At 41.2% G+C, this 17,581-nt stretch overlaps 2 protein-coding genes across 10 annotated transcripts in view; one reads left to right on the forward strand and one right to left on the reverse strand.

Moving 5' to 3' along the window:
* The window catches only part of LOC128092111 (uncharacterized), a 726,933-nt gene that overhangs the window by 257,669 nt on the left and 451,683 nt on the right, over positions 1-17,581 (reverse strand). The window lies entirely within an intron of this gene.
* Positions 1-17,581, forward strand: part of KLF12 (KLF transcription factor 12) — a 315,353-nt gene that overhangs the window by 198,738 nt on the left and 99,034 nt on the right. For 6 of the 9 annotated variants that reach the window (XM_052705638.1, XM_052705630.1, XM_052705634.1 and 3 more), the window contains one exon: positions 1,467-1,526. The exons of 1 other annotated variant lie outside the window; for it this stretch is intronic. In XM_052705638.1, the coding sequence (XP_052561598.1) occupies positions 1,467-1,526 (60 nt within the window). 2 more of the 9 variants (XM_052705637.1, XM_052705639.1) reach the window with 2 other exon arrangements.

Consider the following 17,581-nt stretch of genomic DNA (forward strand, 5'->3'; position numbering starts at 1 on the left):
TCGATGATCTCTGGAGGTCCCTTCCAACCCCTACAATTCTGTGATTCTGTGAATGTCATAGCTTCCAGTTTCCATTTCTCCTGTACATATTCATTTCAGTTGAAGGCTAGTGGAGTGGGAGAGATATTGTCTGGTGATTCTGATTGTGAGCTGGTGCAGTTGTAAAGTAAAATCTGTACCTGGTGATTTGATGGGACGCATACCTCAGATACGCTTCTGAAGAATGCAGAAAGTCAGGTTGGAAAAAGAGTGTGAAAGAAATGTCACACTGTGATAGAGCTGATTTTGCTATGGAGATTCTTTGCATCATATTGTCACTTCAGTAGCAGATTTCTGTCATTATCAGAAATGAATCATTTAAGAAATTGCAAAATCAAACAGTGGAGAAGACAGATATTTACTGTACACTTCAAAATGTGGAAGCATGAGAAGTTTGAAAGATACAGTGCAAAATCTTGGGGGAAAAGATTCTTTCTAAACGTTGAGATGCCAGGTTAGGCCACAGGAAAGAGCATGAAACAAGAGAAGTCACTTTGAAAGTTTCCTTTTCACTTTCAACAACTACCATGCCAACCTGGCCATTCTAAGTAAATGCTGTAAAGGATCCAAAATATTTGCAGTGCACATGCATTCAACTGCTAGTGTGCTAGAACATTTTTTATAGTTCAGGTTATTATTCTGATATTTTAGTTGGCTTCTTGGGTGTTGGCCTCACGGTACATTTGAGATCTAAACTATAGAGGGAAGGACTGAAGGGGGTTATTCATGGACTTGGCTTTATGCTTTATCCCCTAATATTATGAAACTATTTCAGAAAGGCAGCTGCCTGCTGCTTGTTTGGGCACATACAGTAGATCAGGATTTGTAGTAAAAAAGGACTGTTCATGTCCAAATCACAGTGTAAGGGCTTACATAGCTATTATGTAGTATGTTTGTATTGTTCAATATTCCAGATAGTATTCTACCACATTATCTGTTTTCCTTGGAATCTCAGTTTTAAATAAAGAGCGTTTATGGCTAGTTTTTTTCTATGATACCTTGGGAATAATGAAGCAGCAGATTTTTAGAGAGGACGCTTGTTTCAGCCTCTATTTCCTCTTCGTGCAATATCTGCCTGCTCTAAATTCTCATTAGTGTTTTCTTCTTGGTCACTTATTGTTTTTTAATGAGAAAACGTGTTTCACCATGATCTGGAATGACAACCAAATGACACCTGGGCCCTTAAGCCTTAACTCTGCTCCCATGCAAATTAATGGCAGAGCTCTTAATGACTTGCTTAGGTATGAGCTGGGAGCTCTACAGAGCATTTTTAGTTTAAGGAGGAGTTTTAAGTGGGAAAATCCTGAGTCCCTTCCATGGTGAGGCTCTTTGCTTACTTTGCAGTAAGTGTTCCCCAAGTTTGTCTAAGTTCCCTGCAATTGTTTGGGATAACTTAAAATTCCTAATTGTCTGTGTTCAATTTCCAGAGAGAGCATGTGGGGCTGTGCCAGGTCAGCTGCTAACCCTTTTCGTTTTTTCAACTCCAGGTATGAAGCATTTTATTGTGTATTATATAATGTTCTGTTGTATTGACAAAAGTCTAGTAGCAGTACTTTTCAACTTTATTTCCCTCTTTATGCCATGGCTGGGGAATATGTGGGGTTGGGCAAGGTCCAAAGTTGATCTTCAGTTTTGGTTTTTATTCTCTGGGGATGGGAGGATGGTGCTGTGCATTGTGGGAAACTGTAGGGGTATTTTTTTCCCTTATCCTAGCAAATAAATTAAAAAAACGGTAACAGCAAAAAAGAATCCTATCTCAAGTTTGATAACGCAGTTGAAAATGTCCAAAATAGCTTACTGAAGCTGAGTAATACCTTGCTTTATGGATGGTCAGTGTGGATCTAGATAACTTAGGTTCTAATGGATCATTGTCAGTTACCACAAAGTAGCAGACAAGCAAAGCTGTAAAATGCAGGAGGAGATATTTGCAAACCCTTTGTTTGTTAGGGTTTATGTTGTTTGGCTTGTTTGTTTGTTTGTTTTTGGGTTTTTTTGAGGATGCCAATAATCTAAAACTTCACTATGTGATATGTTCAGTAGATACCCTTGTGAAGAGTGCAGAGTTTACAGCCAAATCTAGTGGGAGGTTCCAGCAAGTCTGTAACACTTTTTAACACTGCAGAATGTCTCATGTTCACCTTACCTGCACAAATGTAGCGTATATGGCAGAACAAGGATATGAATGCTGATAGGGTTATTGGTTTTGTTGGTTTCATCGCTCTGGCTTTAGTGAGTTCTAAAATAGTGTGCGATGAAATGTCCACTCTTAGTGTGTTTGCTTGTTTACTTGTCCTTCTCCCTTCCTTTGTTTTATGGGCCTCTGAAAAGATTTCTTTGGGGTTGCATTTATTGTGTGACAAGTGTAAACCCATCAACTCTTAATATAAGAGTATGGACCATCTATCTGTGGACTACCAAAGGAGAAACAACTTCATTCATTCACTGTAGGCAAATAAGTTGCTGCAGAAAAGTAATTCTTCGCATTTACAAGTACGTCTAATCTTTGTAAGAAAGTTAAGATGGCATGTTTAAGAGCAATTATGCTTTCAAATTGCTAATAAGTAGCCATACAGAAATTGTTCCTCAAATCTACTCATGTCACTAATTTGCAGTTAATTCCATTACAACTTGTATATTTACATTAAAAAAATGCAAGATCTTGTTACACAAACATTTTCAAAGTAGTAGCAGCAACTTCTTTGTGAAGGCCAGTGCAGAGTTCTAAGCTTTTCTGTTAGGTTCTATTTCACAGGAAGATTTACCTTCTTTTTTTTTTTTTTGTCCAAGTCTGTTATGTTGTCAGTAATTTGCTCAAACAGTTCTGAATTTACACATACCATAACAGAGGACATGAGATCCTAATAAGTCCCCTGAACAGCATGCCTAGTTACAAGTAGATGGAGATGGTGTGAAACATCTCCTATACCATCTCTGCCGCTGCACATTTGTTGGCTTGACTGGCACGAGATGAGACTGAAATTCAATATTTTCATGAGGCAAATAAAGCCATAAACTTGGAAGAGAGATACAGGGACTTCTCTGTCTTTTTTAAATAATGGAGCAAATTGTTTAAGGTCACATCTGTCAAACCTCATTTAGACCATGTGGACTATCTGCAAAGTGATATGGGAAAAGCGAAGCCAATGAGATGAATATTTAAGTCAGTGTATCACTTGAAATTATGAAATCCTGTGGCCCACTTAAAATTTCTTACATTGCTGGGAGTATTTCTCACAGCTGGTCTTGCTTCTTGGAGTATGGAGCTATTACCTTTTAGGAATAAGTAACTGCTTGTCAGAAATGAGCTCTGTTGCAACTAAAGACAGCTGTCTGAGGATGTGTTTCATTTGAGTGAAATTTTATGCATCCTTAGCTCTGTTCTTTTTTCATTTCTTCCTATTTAATTACATTTTTTCACCAAATTTCAAAAAGGCTACTTTTTCCACAAAATAACACAATTATGGTATTTTAGTTATGAAAGTACTAAAATATTTGCAAGTACTTTCTTCATGGCAATAGGAGAGGGGAGTGCATCATCAAATCCTGAAATAACATTTTTGTAGGTTGATTTCCACTCTTTATTGTGCTCACCAAATCTGTTTTACTCAGAACTGATCTCTCCCACATTCAGCATCTGCTGACTTCCATGGATGGCTGCAGACTGAGGCTGTTGTTCCAGTTCAGAGATACCAACTGCTCTTTTCCTGTAATTTGCTGAGCATTTTATCTGTACTTTCTCTCCTGATCTAGAAGTTGCCCGATCCACCATTTCACCATTCACAAAGTGATTCTACATGTGAATCTGAGATATTGGTATGCATAACATGCCTCTTCACCCGTGGTGTCTTGCAGACAGTTCTGATTTTGGTCCTTGCAATTCACCCCGTTCTACTTTTTAGCACCTCATTCCACAGATTTGGCCAGATGGAAGATGTTTGGCAGCTGGAGGACCCAGATGCCAAATTCTGGAATATAGCTTTCTTGCATTGGCACATGGATTTGTTGCTGGCGTCTTGGCTTGTACCTCAGCTAGCTTCTTGGCTAGCTGTCTAGCTGGCAGCTGCAGCACTGCCTCTGGGGCTATGTTAGGGTCAAGCTGCTATGGAGTTGGATGACTTTCCTGATCTGAATCACTCTGCTTTAGTTTCACCTTAGTTTGCTTTGAGTCTCCACTATTAAAAGACAAACGTTTGTACTGTTGTGTTTTATTGCTGCCATTTGTGAGACTGACTCAAAGTAGATCTCTTTTGTCACCAGTTTAAAAAGAAAATAAACATGGCAAAGTACACGGTTTCTCTTGTTGGGATTCCCATTCAGTCAGTAGCAATTTAAGGTCCAGTTTGGTATTCGCAATTCATCTCCCACACCAAATATTAACTACAGAGCACAGAATAAATAAATGTTTAATAATAAACAATAACAATAATAAAAAAAATGTTTGTGTCTAAACTTTGGTTGCTTTCAGCCATGAATGAATCTTGCCTCTGTTGAACAGAAAAAAAAAATGGCGCATTTGGGAGACAATCTGGATCATTTTTAAGGAAAAAGAATAAAGAATAATGCTGATAATAAATAGAATACAGCTGACAGAAGAAAATGCTTGCTCTTCTCTTTGCCTGATTTGGAATGTCCTCATTACATACTTCAGTTTTACCTTAGATGTTTTTGTTGTCATTTTGTTGTTGGTTTTTGTTTTGTTTTGTTTTGTTTTTTTTAATAAGGTAATGAAAAATTAATGCATCTAGGATAGCCAAAGCATTTGAAGTAATTCCCTAATATATCACTATATCTTTTCCTCCATGCAGCTCAATGCATAAACATTGCTTTCAGTGGGAAAAACTTCAAAATCAGGAGGTCACTGAGATTCCAGATACAAGCAGTAAAGTACAAATGAGTCAGACTGAATATGAAATTTTCATTCCTTCTCCTTCTCTCAGCTACACTGAGAACATGTTGAGCCACACTGGAGGCTGCGGTACCTTTGTTTCACACTGATAGAACTTGTTAATCCTATAGCAAAAAGCACTTGTGCCTAGCTTACATACCAACTTTCTCTTTGTTGTTTATAATTTCTGGAGAATGATTTGACCTTGGAAGTAAAGCACCAGAATTCCTCATCATAGTCATTACAGACTCACACCTCAAGAGTGACCAAAGAAAGAGCAGATCCTCTCTATCTGATTTAGTTGTATACTTATCTTTCGTGACTGTCTACAGAACTTAAATGCTTCCGTCAGAGTATAGCCTCACATTGGGTAAGTTGTTAGGGACTTCAGAGGGGACTGGCAGGAACTAAGAGCATCTTTTCCGCTTACAGAAGATCCTTTCAGCCTTTTTTTCTGGATGATAACAGAGCAGAGATAGTTCTTTTGAGAAACAAGCTGGTAGCAGCAACAGCAGTACATCCACCTTTTGCAGAAGTTTGTTAACAGCTTGTCAAATGAGGCCTGACTTTCAGATTCTCAGCTCAAGCATCACAGTTACATTTTAATCATTAGGATCTTAAGCACAGGTCTTATCTCCTTTCTTTCTGAGTATAGAGCAGTGTATAGACAAGAGGACTGGATGGGATGGAAAGTGGGTAAGCAGAGCCTGAATCCTAGCTGAATATAGGCAGGACTGTAGCTATGGGCTTAGTTCTCTGAAGCAGCATTAGAACAGAAACAGCCCTGAATAGTGAGACAGAGCTTCCACCATTTCCTGCTTGGAGCTGAATGGGAGTTCTTCACAAAACGCACACAAAGTTCAGGATGTTGCCTTTGCCAGTAGGTGGAAAAGAGGCACCACCCAGAATAAGTGTATGCAAACTTTGGATAAGCACCCAGAGAAGCCCCAGTGTAACAGAGAAGGACTCTGTAAGTTCATGCTGGGTACTCCTGTTTCCTAGACAGTGGGTAGGAATGCAGTCACAGATATAGGAAAGGTTTTGGAACGCCTTCTTCACACATTTCACTTTAAAAACTATTTTCTTCTTTCAAATGAGCAGTCTCAGTTCTTAATGTAGTAGAATGAAAGGTATTGTTCCTTTATCTGGAGGACTCATTTTTCCTTGTTTACCTGTTTCTGTCCTTTATCAAAGAATGGAACTGGCTGTCCAAAACTTTTACATCTCAGCCACAATTTCTGCCCTATTAAAGAGATTCTTGTCATTTTGCATATCTAAATCATTTGGAAATAATATATAAGGTTGAGCAAATTGTCTTTAAAAAAATAACACACACAACAACAAAAAGAACAAAAAAAAAACAACAATGATATGGGGTAATAACTCCATATGCATTCTTGTCAAGTGGAAAAACAATGTATGCTAATCATTAAAAAAAAAGAAAATAGCTGCAAAGATAGTTTTCTCTGCCTTGCACTTCTAGTACAGTCTGTAATCCAACAATTCTTAAAAAAACATTTTAAAACATTTGTGCTGCCAAGACACTGCTGTAAAACATTGTAAAACAAGTAGAAGTATTACTCTTAAGGCCAAGTGACTACAAGGGATAAAAAAGATGACAGAGCAGAAACAAAATTTCATGTTTTGTTTATCAACAACTTTTTTTTTTTTGCTTAGTGGCAGATGCTTGGAGAGAGAACCTGTTTACTTCTATGAAAGGCTTGTATACAGGTTTGCTGAATCCCAAGGCAAAAAGAAGGCACAGATTCCAACTTGCAAGCTATTCGATGTGTGATGAGCTTAACACATTTGTGGATTTGTATGTTGCATTTTGACGTGATTAAATGTTGTAAGTCTATTGATTTAATGCTGGGGATTAATGATGCTGAATGAAAGAGCATCAAAGAATAAAACGTGTTTATGTGCCTGATTAAAATACCTTAAATAAGAACTGGAGAAATTCTTTTTGGGTAGGAATGAGATAAGAGCAGGACCATTCATGCATTCAGCATTGAAGGGAAGCTGAATTAACTTCTTTGGGCATAAAGAGAAGAATGAAGATGCGATAAGGATTTGCCGTACCTTTCTGAGTGTTTGACTTGTTATTTTTGGAACAGGGCATTAAAAAGGTTTCATTATCAGTTGCTTCAGATCTCTTTTATCGTGTCAATCCAAGCATGATGTTTAGCTGTGATTAATAGACAATCTTTTAACTTGAGGACTTGTTGGTGATGACATGTTAATAAAGGACAAGACCCAAGGATATTCACTGCGACTAAGGACGTGAGATACAGTAAGGATGAGAACAGGAATGTGCTACTTTCAATGGGTGTAATACCTCTACATCTCTTTGCCTTAGCATGTTAACTCACAACCGTCTCATAGTTATCTTTAAATATTCGTGGTGATACGTGGTTTTCATCTACTCTCTGCAAATGTGCTTAATGGTCTAGTTTCATGGCTCATATCTGGACTTGCAGTTAGGTGTGTGACATTTTGTTTACTGAAATAATGGTAGATGAAGATGGAAAAGACCTGTGTGCTCATTAAATCCTGAAATCATAGTATTGACTCTTACGGCATTTTATTAATTAAAATGTCAGTTTCCACGATGCTTGCCAGAAGGTCAAGGAGAAAATGCATTTCTGCTGTACGATCTGTGGAGAAGGACGCCTTAACAATCAAGTTAGCACGTGAAATACTTGATGCCCTGAGCTAGAGAAAAGTTCAAACAAAGACTAATACAGCTGAATAAATATCTGGCAGGGCCAGTTTGTGCACATGGTTTTTTCTCTGATGATGCTCTGGTCTGAATTAGCATATGTGAGATGAATTCAGCACTATGACAGTTATGTATTGTTCTAGAAGGGGTAGAATGATTATCCAGGGTTCAGGGCAGCAGAGGGGGGGGGTTGACAATGTGAGATTTATTTTCTTCTCCACTTCCATTGCTTACTATGAGACCTGAAATCTCAGTTACAGAACAAAGTGTCTGAGCAGTAACTGAATTTGTGCAAACCCAAGAGAAGAGTAATGACTGTTCCTTAGAACTTCCTGCCTCTGTGCAGGTGCAGGAATCAAGAGCGCCTGAATAATTCATAATGTGCACATTAGTTCCGGCTTGCTCTCACTACTTAATTTTTTCTTCAGCTTACCTACCTAGTTGCTGATAGAACGGAAATAGAGGGAGCTGGTGAAACTGGAGAGGGAAAAGCTGCTGCAGAGTACGGGCCAAAGTTGCAGAAACAGCTCAGTGTTGTGGGTGTGTTTGAATGGTTGGTGCTTGTTGGGAGGCTGGAATATGCACTATTCATTATTCATGAAAGGTTTCCTTATGAACCAGCGAGCTCTAAGAATCCATTCCATCACTTTTGGAGAAGAGTTTCATTTAAGGAATAAAGTTTTTCCTACTTTTATTGTAACTGTTGCTAAGAATTATTGTTGGGAGAAAAAATAATCTCTTAGAAGCCTGTTTAAAGCCTATTACACTGTTTGATAGAGAATGCATTTCTTATGTCAAAATGTGTCTGAACTTAGAGGTCTGGATAAATTTCACTCGAAATTTCAGGTGTCAGGATTGTTTCTGCTTGGAGTAAATGTGGTTTCCAAGGACTTGTATTAAGCTAGCAGAATCTGAGTTTTCAGTGTGTAATCAGTAATCGATTTTTGTCAGTCAAGGGGCAAAACTTTGGAATTGTTTTTAAGAGTTAGCTTCTTTTTGGTTTCTTGGCTGTTTTTGTGTTTGGGAGTATGGAATGGGAGGCAAGTGGAGCATTCTCCTGCTGTGTGATGTTGCAGCTTATGCAAACGCTATCAGTTACAAGATATTGCTGAACACCATTTTTATGGGAGAGGAGAAACCCAGACACAAAGCTGTCAGCGATCTGTGACCCGTCTGTGTGTCACTACACAGGACAGAGAGACAGGTTGTTTCTGCTGCCTATCTGAACCTCCATTTGAAATCTCTCCTTCAGGAGATGGAAAGATGCGACCTCCCCAGCAGAAGCAACAGCAAAGTGTTTTTCCACACGGACAGGTGCCTGTGTGGAGGGAGAACTACTCTTCATGTTTTTGCTATGCTGAATGTGGAAAGAGAAAGCAGAAAGACACAGCAAAAAAAAAAAAAAAAAGAAGAAGAAAAAAAAAAAGGTGTTTTTTTAGCTGCTTTTTTGTGTTGTGTTCTTTCTTTCTTTTCTCCGCACATATTCCTCCTCCTTCCATCCCCCCACCTTCTCCCAGCTCCTGCCTGCAGCAGCCAGGTCACGTTGCCATCATCTGTTTTTGTATTTCCCTCATCTGAGCAGCAGGAATACGAGCTGGCTCTCGTTTCTCGCTGATTCTGTCATTTCCGTTAGGCCCCAGCTTGGGCGGGTGCCAGGGCCAACAGGTGATCCTCAGAGCTGCAGAAGCAGCAGGAAGGAGCCCGCACGGAGGAGGCCGCTCACTGGAGGAGCTGTCTGGCCCCGCTCCATCTCGCTGTATAATTCACACCCCCTCTCTCACCCCCCCCTATACCCAGCAGAAAATCTGTGCGGAGCAGCTCAGCTGCTGCAGCCGTTGTAGGGAAAATGTTAATAAAGTGCGTTGGAAGAATAGCGGCTCTGCAAGGGCAGAGGTGAGCGAAGCTTTGAGGAGAGGCTGCGGCTGGACCTCCCTGCTGGGGAGTGCGGTGCTCGCAGGCTTTCTTATTTGTGTGGAGCCAGTTTGGAGTGAGCTACTAATTATATTGAGCTTTTTTTTTCTAAAAGCAGCAGCTTGTGACGTCGTGTGGAAATTATTTGGGCAGGGAAGGAGACTGTAGTTGGGAGGGGCCATCCCCAGGCGGAGAGCTGTGGGTAGAGCTATGGGCAGAGCTCTGCCATCTCTGGGCTGGGGCCTTAAGGAGCCCTCTCTGATACATGGAAAAAGAAGCTTCCAGGAATCCTCAAGATAAGTCTCAGAGATTTTTAATTGTTTATTTATTGGAGGAAATTCCCAGAAGATTTTGGGAGATTCTTTTTAAAGAATAATAACAAAATTGTATTTGAGAGATGACGGTACCATAACAAAAGCCACTGTAAAACATTATCTCCGAGGCTTAGGTTAACCCCTTGGCCTATCCCATCATGTGAGATAACATCCCTGGAAAGTTGAACTGCATGTTTGTATTTGTAAGGCAGGCTGATGTCCCAAGGTAGACGTTCGGTAGCCTGAATCCTCTGCAAAATAGATGATATCTCATATTCTTTCTGCTCTGTACACACAGAAGCAAAATTGCCTCTCCCACCTGTGGATTCACTGTTAGTGGTTTGAAAGCTGAAGGTTGTGTATAGATGACATATCATTTTCTGTCTGCACAGGAGTTGGGCTCTTTCAGCGCATCTCATCAACAGGGGAAGGCTGCTGGGAGAAACAACCTGGGAAGCCTTCATCACTCTGCCGCTGAGGGTGAGGCATTGCTTTAGCTCTGCACAGCAGCAAGCCTTCACAGTGCCCTACTCTTCTGGCAGTACAGAAACCAGAAACAGAGCCAGTAATGAGAGCAAGCTCAGGAGTGAAACATCAACATATTTAGTAATGCTTCCAGGACCTAGTCGTCTGCAGGCCCTTTAACAAAGCCAGGAATCCAGGATTTCATTCTATGAGGAGGGTGCATTGCTCTGCCCTTTGTCAGGCATCTGAAGTGAGAAGGGCCCTAGAAGGAATGCATTGTGTCCCAGGGGTAGTTTGTGAGTGTGGAAACCTGAAGGCGATCCAAGACTGTGAATGCAGTGGTTTGTTCATGAATATACTTCTTACTTCCCCAGACATGTTTCCTCCCTGCTAAAATGAGCACTGATGAATACCAGCATCTTAATTTTTTTGCCCTTCTCTCTGCTGCTTTTCTCAGTGCTGTGCCTTACTGAAATCTCGGGAGTCTGATAGCAGGAACTGAGCTTTTCCGTCAGAGCATACTGATTTTTTTTGTTCTCTGTATCTGATGAGATGTCCTATTCTTTTTGTTTGTAGTCGGTTGTGGACAAACCTGAATAGTCTCTGCAGCAGGCTCTGCCATCCCTCTTGCATCCCTTTGAATTAAGGGGCTAGTTAGAATACTTTTTTTATCAGACATTCACTCCTGCCTTGTGACCTCTTCATACACCCCTGGGTGTGGAGTAGAAACTGATACAGCTGGGGCAGGCAGGGTCACTAGCTCAGAGCTTGCATTTGTCTCCATGTAGCCCAGTCCAGACATAGGTTCTCACAGAAATACTGTGGTCTGGAGAAAAGCATCCTTGGTGGCCCCTGGAAAAATCAAGTTTTCCAATGGATTTGGCAGGCAGCCTGGAGCAGATCCATCCCTTATGCCAGCCTTGTGGAGCGCCACCCCTCTCAGTTCTCCCTCCTTCTGCAGCTCATACCTTACTATTAATAATAATTTGGAGGCACCGCAGAATGCTTTGTTCTGAGTGGTATGCAGCTTCTGGAAGAGCAGGGAGCTGTATGACAGTTGTTTATCTACTGGTAGATGTATTTGGAAATGAGCACTCTTGTTCTTCCTGCTCATTCTTTTTAATTCACCTTCCTCTGTTTTGCCTCCTCCCTGGGCTGTCCTCAGTGCACTCAGCAGACAAAGCACGTGGTAGTGCCTCCAGCAGAGGACAGGGAAGCGCTGTGAGGCTGCAGAAGTGTGGGAGCAACAGGCTTATGTAGCATCATATTCCTTCAGCTTCATCAGCTATACCAACAGGCTGTCCATACCAAAACAGTGAGTCCTAAAAGTTAAATGAAAAATTGGTAAGAAAAATACATCTGTGACAAGCTCTTGTGAGTGTGCAGAGTCCTGCTGTGTGATTTGTCAGTGCGTTATGTTGTATGCAGGGATGTAAGCTGCTCCTGTGTGTTTGGCATGGTGTGACTTGGCACAGAGTCACAGGCATTATCATGCCATCACTATGAAATCGATGAAAGGTTCAAAATATGGGGCTGCTGTTTGCTAAACTGAAAATCGTTCATGGTCATATTTACATTGGAATTGACAAGACTTTCAAGTAGATCTATTCTGGGACCGCAGAAACTAAGCAGCATAAGATACAGATATTTTATTATGGATTAGCATGCTTTTGGAAGAAAATGTGGACTAGGAAAGTTCACCAAACATTTTCTCATGGGGAGGACACGAACACGAGGAGTAAGAATTGGCAATGTTCATTGAACCTGGTGTATTACAGATGTGTTTGGTGGTGTTATTGATATCTGATCCCTCAGTAACTGTTTGGTGTTGTTCCTGTAACTCACCTGTTCCCACCAACTCTTCACATACTTTCACCTCCTGCAATTCCACTGTTTCACCAAATATTAGCTCACTGCGCACACAGTTTAACTACTTCATGAAGTACCAAGTGCTTTTTTGGGTGCCATAGAAATCATAATAATAATTTGCTAGGTGCACTCTGTCAGGTTTTTCCCGCATTGTTTGTTATACAAATGAAGGGTAACTGCTGAATGGTGGTAACTCAGGTGTTAGATAACCTCTAATGCAGGAAGGGAAATAGTCTAGTTTATTTATGGTTGCCCCCAGAAACACTGCCTTCCAGTGCACCCACACTTTTCTAGGATGGCACATTTTGCTCAGCTGCAGCATCACCAAGGGTCGGTAATCATCAGAGTTAAATTGCTTCCAACACAAAGGTAATGCAATGATCTCATTACACCAGTCATCATTTTCATTCTTAATCCCACATTGTTCAGCTTCTGCCTGCTTCCTCCATGACAACTGTGGCAGCAGACAGCTGCCACTGGTTCTTGAAAAGCACAAAAGGGCATGGCCAAGGAAATCGATTGACTGTGTTCGCTGTATTAGCGAGAGACCTCACTTGAACCAGAAGTAACCAGAGGGAGGCAAAAAGTAACTGAATTCTCCAGCAGACCTCTGAATATTAAAGACGTCCATAGTAGTTCACAGAAGGCATTCAGAGTCTGCTCATGTTCAGATCACATTCCCTTGGCTTCCTTGTTTTCACCGTGTGTGCTTGCAGCTGAGGCAGCAGACGGGAATTCTCTAGCTTTTGCACTTAACATTAGATATGTAATTGGGTGGAGAATTAATGTAAGCTTAAAATAATTTAGTTTCATAGTCATTATACTTGTTCGCTTTAAATTATTTAGCTTTGTGTCTCCAGTGTCTCCCCAAAGCCCTGCTATTACTGATCTCCTGGCTCTCTTTATTAGCTTGTATTTTTTCCTAAAAGCAAGGCCTCGTGTTCAGTGTAATTATCCAGCAGCACTGATTAACTGCATAATTCTCTTTTCTGTAAAACTGCTGTGTAAATTACTTTTCATTTCACAAAAATGACTGGTATGGCCATTTCACAGAAGGTTTTTTGTTGGTAGTGGTGTTTGTTTATTTGTTTTTTTTAAATTCCCCTTTCTAACCCCCTTCTTCATGGTAAGAGATCATTAAGTACTGTTGTGTATAATCTTGGTGCGAGCACTAAGCCGTACAGTAATTTCAGTGGAAAAAATTAAAGTGGTTTCCATGGTATTGTCACTTCTACCATCAGAATAGATGAGTAGAAGTTACTAAGACATTGTACTCTGTTCAAGTGGGAATGTTTTTAGGGAAAGTGGTCTTAACACCAAGGTGAAGGAAACTCATTCATTTCAGTCAGCTGAAGAAGTGTCTGCTTCTTCTCAACTTCTGAGATTGCCCATGACTGCTTCAGTCACCTTTGCAGTGTGCATGTTCTGTTGATGTCGGCTATTGTTCCCTTCTCAAGCCTAAACTCACATACCTTGGCAGTGGCTCTCTTCCAGCATCTTGCATTGAAATCAGGAAGGCTACTGTCATGGTTTTATGATTTCTGGTTATTGGTATTCCACATCATAGCATCATGCAGTGCACTGGGAGTTAAAGTGTTAATGCTCCAGTTCCGGGCACCTGTCCGTAAGAGAAGAAGAACTACATTCCCCAGGGGGCTTCGCAGTCACACAGGAGATACAACTCCTGGCAAGGTCACCTGATGTGCTCTTCTTCGTCAGGCTCTCCTCCCTACTGCTCAACCAGACTGCGCATCTCACCTCAGTGTTATGGTGAGGCCTTTCCACCTTTCAGACATACTCTCTCTCATTATATTTGATTTATTAGCTTTGATTCTAAGTATATTGTATTATAGTGTGTTATCTCGCATTCCGATGCCATATTTAGTAAATTAGTTTTGTTACTCCTCAGATCATTGCTGCTGTTTTTGATTATTTTGGGGTTCCCTGTTTCCCTTTTCCAGAGGTGCAGATTTTGCGAAATCCCTCCAGCCTGCTTGTCACGGAACTGGGCCGAACCAGCCTGTACACCCTTGACACAGAGACCTCATCCTTCCAAGCTCTTAGCAATCTATTGCTGCTCCCTGCAGTTGCTTCATAGGAAAGATGATACTTGGAAAGATTGCATGTCCTTATGGAAGTATCAAATATTCGTACATAAGAAATGGTACTATGTTCCTCTGTCTCTGGCTTGGATTAGGTCTGAGCAAATGATGGGCAAAGTAAGAAAAAGCAAAAAGCCCACCTTGTTGGATAGATGAATAGTCAAGATGTTGCAAACAAGGTGGAAGGGGCTGTTGATCTGCCAGAGGAAAGAAATACATTACAGAGGGACCTGCATAGACTGAATTAATGGGCCAAGGCAAACTGTACGAGTTTCAGTAGAGCCAAGTGTCAGATCCTGCAGTTTGGTCACAACAACCCCAGGCAAACCTACAGGCTTGGGGAAGAGTGGCAGGCAGCTTTCCAGCCTGATGGAAAAGGAACTTGGTGTACTGATGGACAGACGGCTGAATATGAGCCAGCAAGTGTGCCCAGGTGGCCAAGGCCAATGGCATCCTGACTTGGTGTGGTGAGCAGGACTAGGGAATTCTACCTGCCCCTGTACTCAGCACTGGTGAGGCCTCATCTCGAGTACTGTGTTCAGTTTTGGGCAACAAGGCTTGTGAAGGGCTTGGAGAATATGCCCTACGAGGAGTGACTGAAGGAACTGGGGCTGTTTAGTCTGGGGAAAAGGAGGCTGAGGGGAGACCTTAGAGCTCTCTTTCAGTATCTGAAAGGTGCTTACAGTGAGAGTGGGGCTCATCTTTTGCCACTGGTGACAGGTGACAGGGCAAGGGGAAATGGCCTCAAGTTGTGCCAGGGTAAGTTTAGGTTGGATATCAGGAAACACTTCTTTACAGAAAGGGTTGTGAAGCACTGGAATAGGCTTCCCAAGGAGATGGTTGAGTCACCATCCCTGGATGTGTTTAAAAACTGTTTGGATGCGGTGCTCAGGGATGTGATTTAGTGGAGGGTTGTTAGAGTGAGGGCAGGATGGTTAGGCTGTGGTTGGACTTGATGATCTTTAAGGTCTTTTCCAACATGAGCAATTCTACGATTCTGTGAAACTGAACTTTTTCTTTCCTGTCCTTTGTTGCACATGACATAGTAGTAAGTACCTCCAGCTGTATGAGATATGGCATGGGGGCACTTAATAAAATTGGCATTTGGTTTCAAAATTGTATGTTTCATGAATGTGTGTAGAAAGAAATGGTCAGTGTTGAGGCAGTGGAACAAGTTGCCCAGTGATGTGGTTGATGCCCCATCCCTGGAGACTTTTGAGGTGAGGCTGGATAAGACCCTGGGCAGCCTGATCTAGCTATGTATGTGTGTGCTCATTGTAGGGATTTGGACTAGCCGACCTTCAGAGGTCCCTTCCAACTCTAAGGATTCTATGATCTGTGTAAACCTAAAATCCTTCGTACCATGTCAATCCAAGCAGAGCTGGTAGCCTATCTAATGTGTAATGAAAGAGCAGAGCAAGCTTGGTATTGTGTGGTTCTTTCTCTGGATTACCTACTTTTCCTCCACCCATCCATCTTCCTCTTCACATCTTAAAAGAATCAGTATTTTATGCAGTTTCAGATTCTGAGGCTGTTTGTGGGCCTTAGTGTTTAGTATTTATAGGTGATCCCACCCTTCGTGATCCTCCCTCAAACCCATTTATTCTTTTGGCCTCGACAGTGTGCAGAGGCAATGAGTTCCAAGTATGTGTTGCATGAGAAAAAAAGTTCTTCCCTCTGTTCAGTTCGTGCCACCAGTTCTTAGAAAAAATATTGAATAGTCGCCTCTTTGCAATCTCTCCTCAGTTATCTCACAGATTTGGCGTGGTTGTGGGCCAGCTGTCAAAGATGTGGCTGAAAGAATTTTCACAGGGGGAGTTTTCACTCTGCACTCCTCCGTGAGACCAAACTAATCCTAGATCTGACAGCGTTTCAACCTGTTACTAAGAATAGGATAAATTAGAGAAACATGCTTTCCACTACTCGCACAGAGCTGTTCTATCACTTTGTGTGTTCAGAGCATCACTACAAATCATTTCTTGTGGCACAAATAGTTGCCAAGCATGAAACTGCTGCAATGAGAGTTATTTAGCTGCTCTCACCATTTGCTTGTAGTGAGTCAGTAACTTGTCCAGCCCTTTATTTTTTAAGTATGATAAAATGATACGTATTGCTGCTTGAGATAGAGGTATATCCCTGTAGAAGTAGTTTTTGCAGTGCCAGGAAGATCTGGGGTTACAGTACCAATTATTCCAATTAGTTCTAAATTTCTGTTTCTAGCCCGTGTCTCTGGAATTAATTTGGTATGTTTGTATATTGTTTTATGTCTTTCTTGGTTTAATCCCATGCACTTGTGCTTTCACACTATCTACCCTTCCTCTAGTGTTCTGTGTTGCAGTGAGATACAGCAGTGAGCAGATGGAATCAGACAAAGTATTTTTTTATAATAGTAATTTTTAAAAGTTGTTCTACTGTGTCTAAAAATGCAAGTATGTATTTTGCAGGTTTTAATTTCAGTTCCTGAATTACAGACTTTAGCTGCTTGTGTTAAAAATGAGCCCAATGTTGTTATTTCTCTGTCCCTTCTAGTTTCAGTAACCTTAAGAGCTGGAATTTTTGTTGGCACATAGTTTGGCAAGTAAGTGCTGACATAGTAAATGAATATTTGAGGGTAGTGATGCACTGAAACAGGTTGCCCAAGGAGGCTGTGGATGCCCCATCCCTGGAGGCATTCAAGGCCAGGCTGGTGTGGCTCTGGGCAGCCTGGTCTGGTGGTTGGTGACCCTGCACATAGCAGAGGGGTTGCTAGATGATTTTTGAGGTCCTTTTTAACCCAGGCTGTTCTGTGATTCTATGGTTCTATGATTTTTTCTTTGATCTTTTTCATAACTGTTTTCCACCAGGCATTTGCAGTGCTGTTTTTAGGTGTTTAATTATCTCACTATATTTAGAACGCATTTTTCAGCCACTTTTGTCCAACTTTGAAGGGAGAGAAGTAACCACTTCAGTACATTCTTCTTTTTCCCCTAAATTCCACAGCACCTATGCTTTTGATAATGTTTTCTCCTGTTGGTTTATTGTCTCAACAGAGAGATCACTGTCTCCAAATGTACATAGGCCATCAGCTGAGTGATTGTCAATACTGAGGACAGACTTTTGTAGGACATGAGACAGTGTTATTGCTGAGTGAACTGTAAACCCTGTGTTTCCTCTCTCGTTTCAGTAGTGAGACTGTACTGTGGAAGAGATTTACATCAGTATATGTAATGAAGCGTTGCTCTGCATGGCAGTCTGCCCCTTGTAATAGGCAGAAAAAAACACAAACATTGCTTTG

This window comes from Tympanuchus pallidicinctus, unplaced genomic scaffold, assembly GCF_026119805.1.
Source record: "Tympanuchus pallidicinctus isolate F22 unplaced genomic scaffold, pur_lepc_1.0 scaffold6, whole genome shotgun sequence".
NCBI classification, from domain to species: Eukaryota; Metazoa; Chordata; class Aves; order Galliformes; family Phasianidae; genus Tympanuchus; species Tympanuchus pallidicinctus.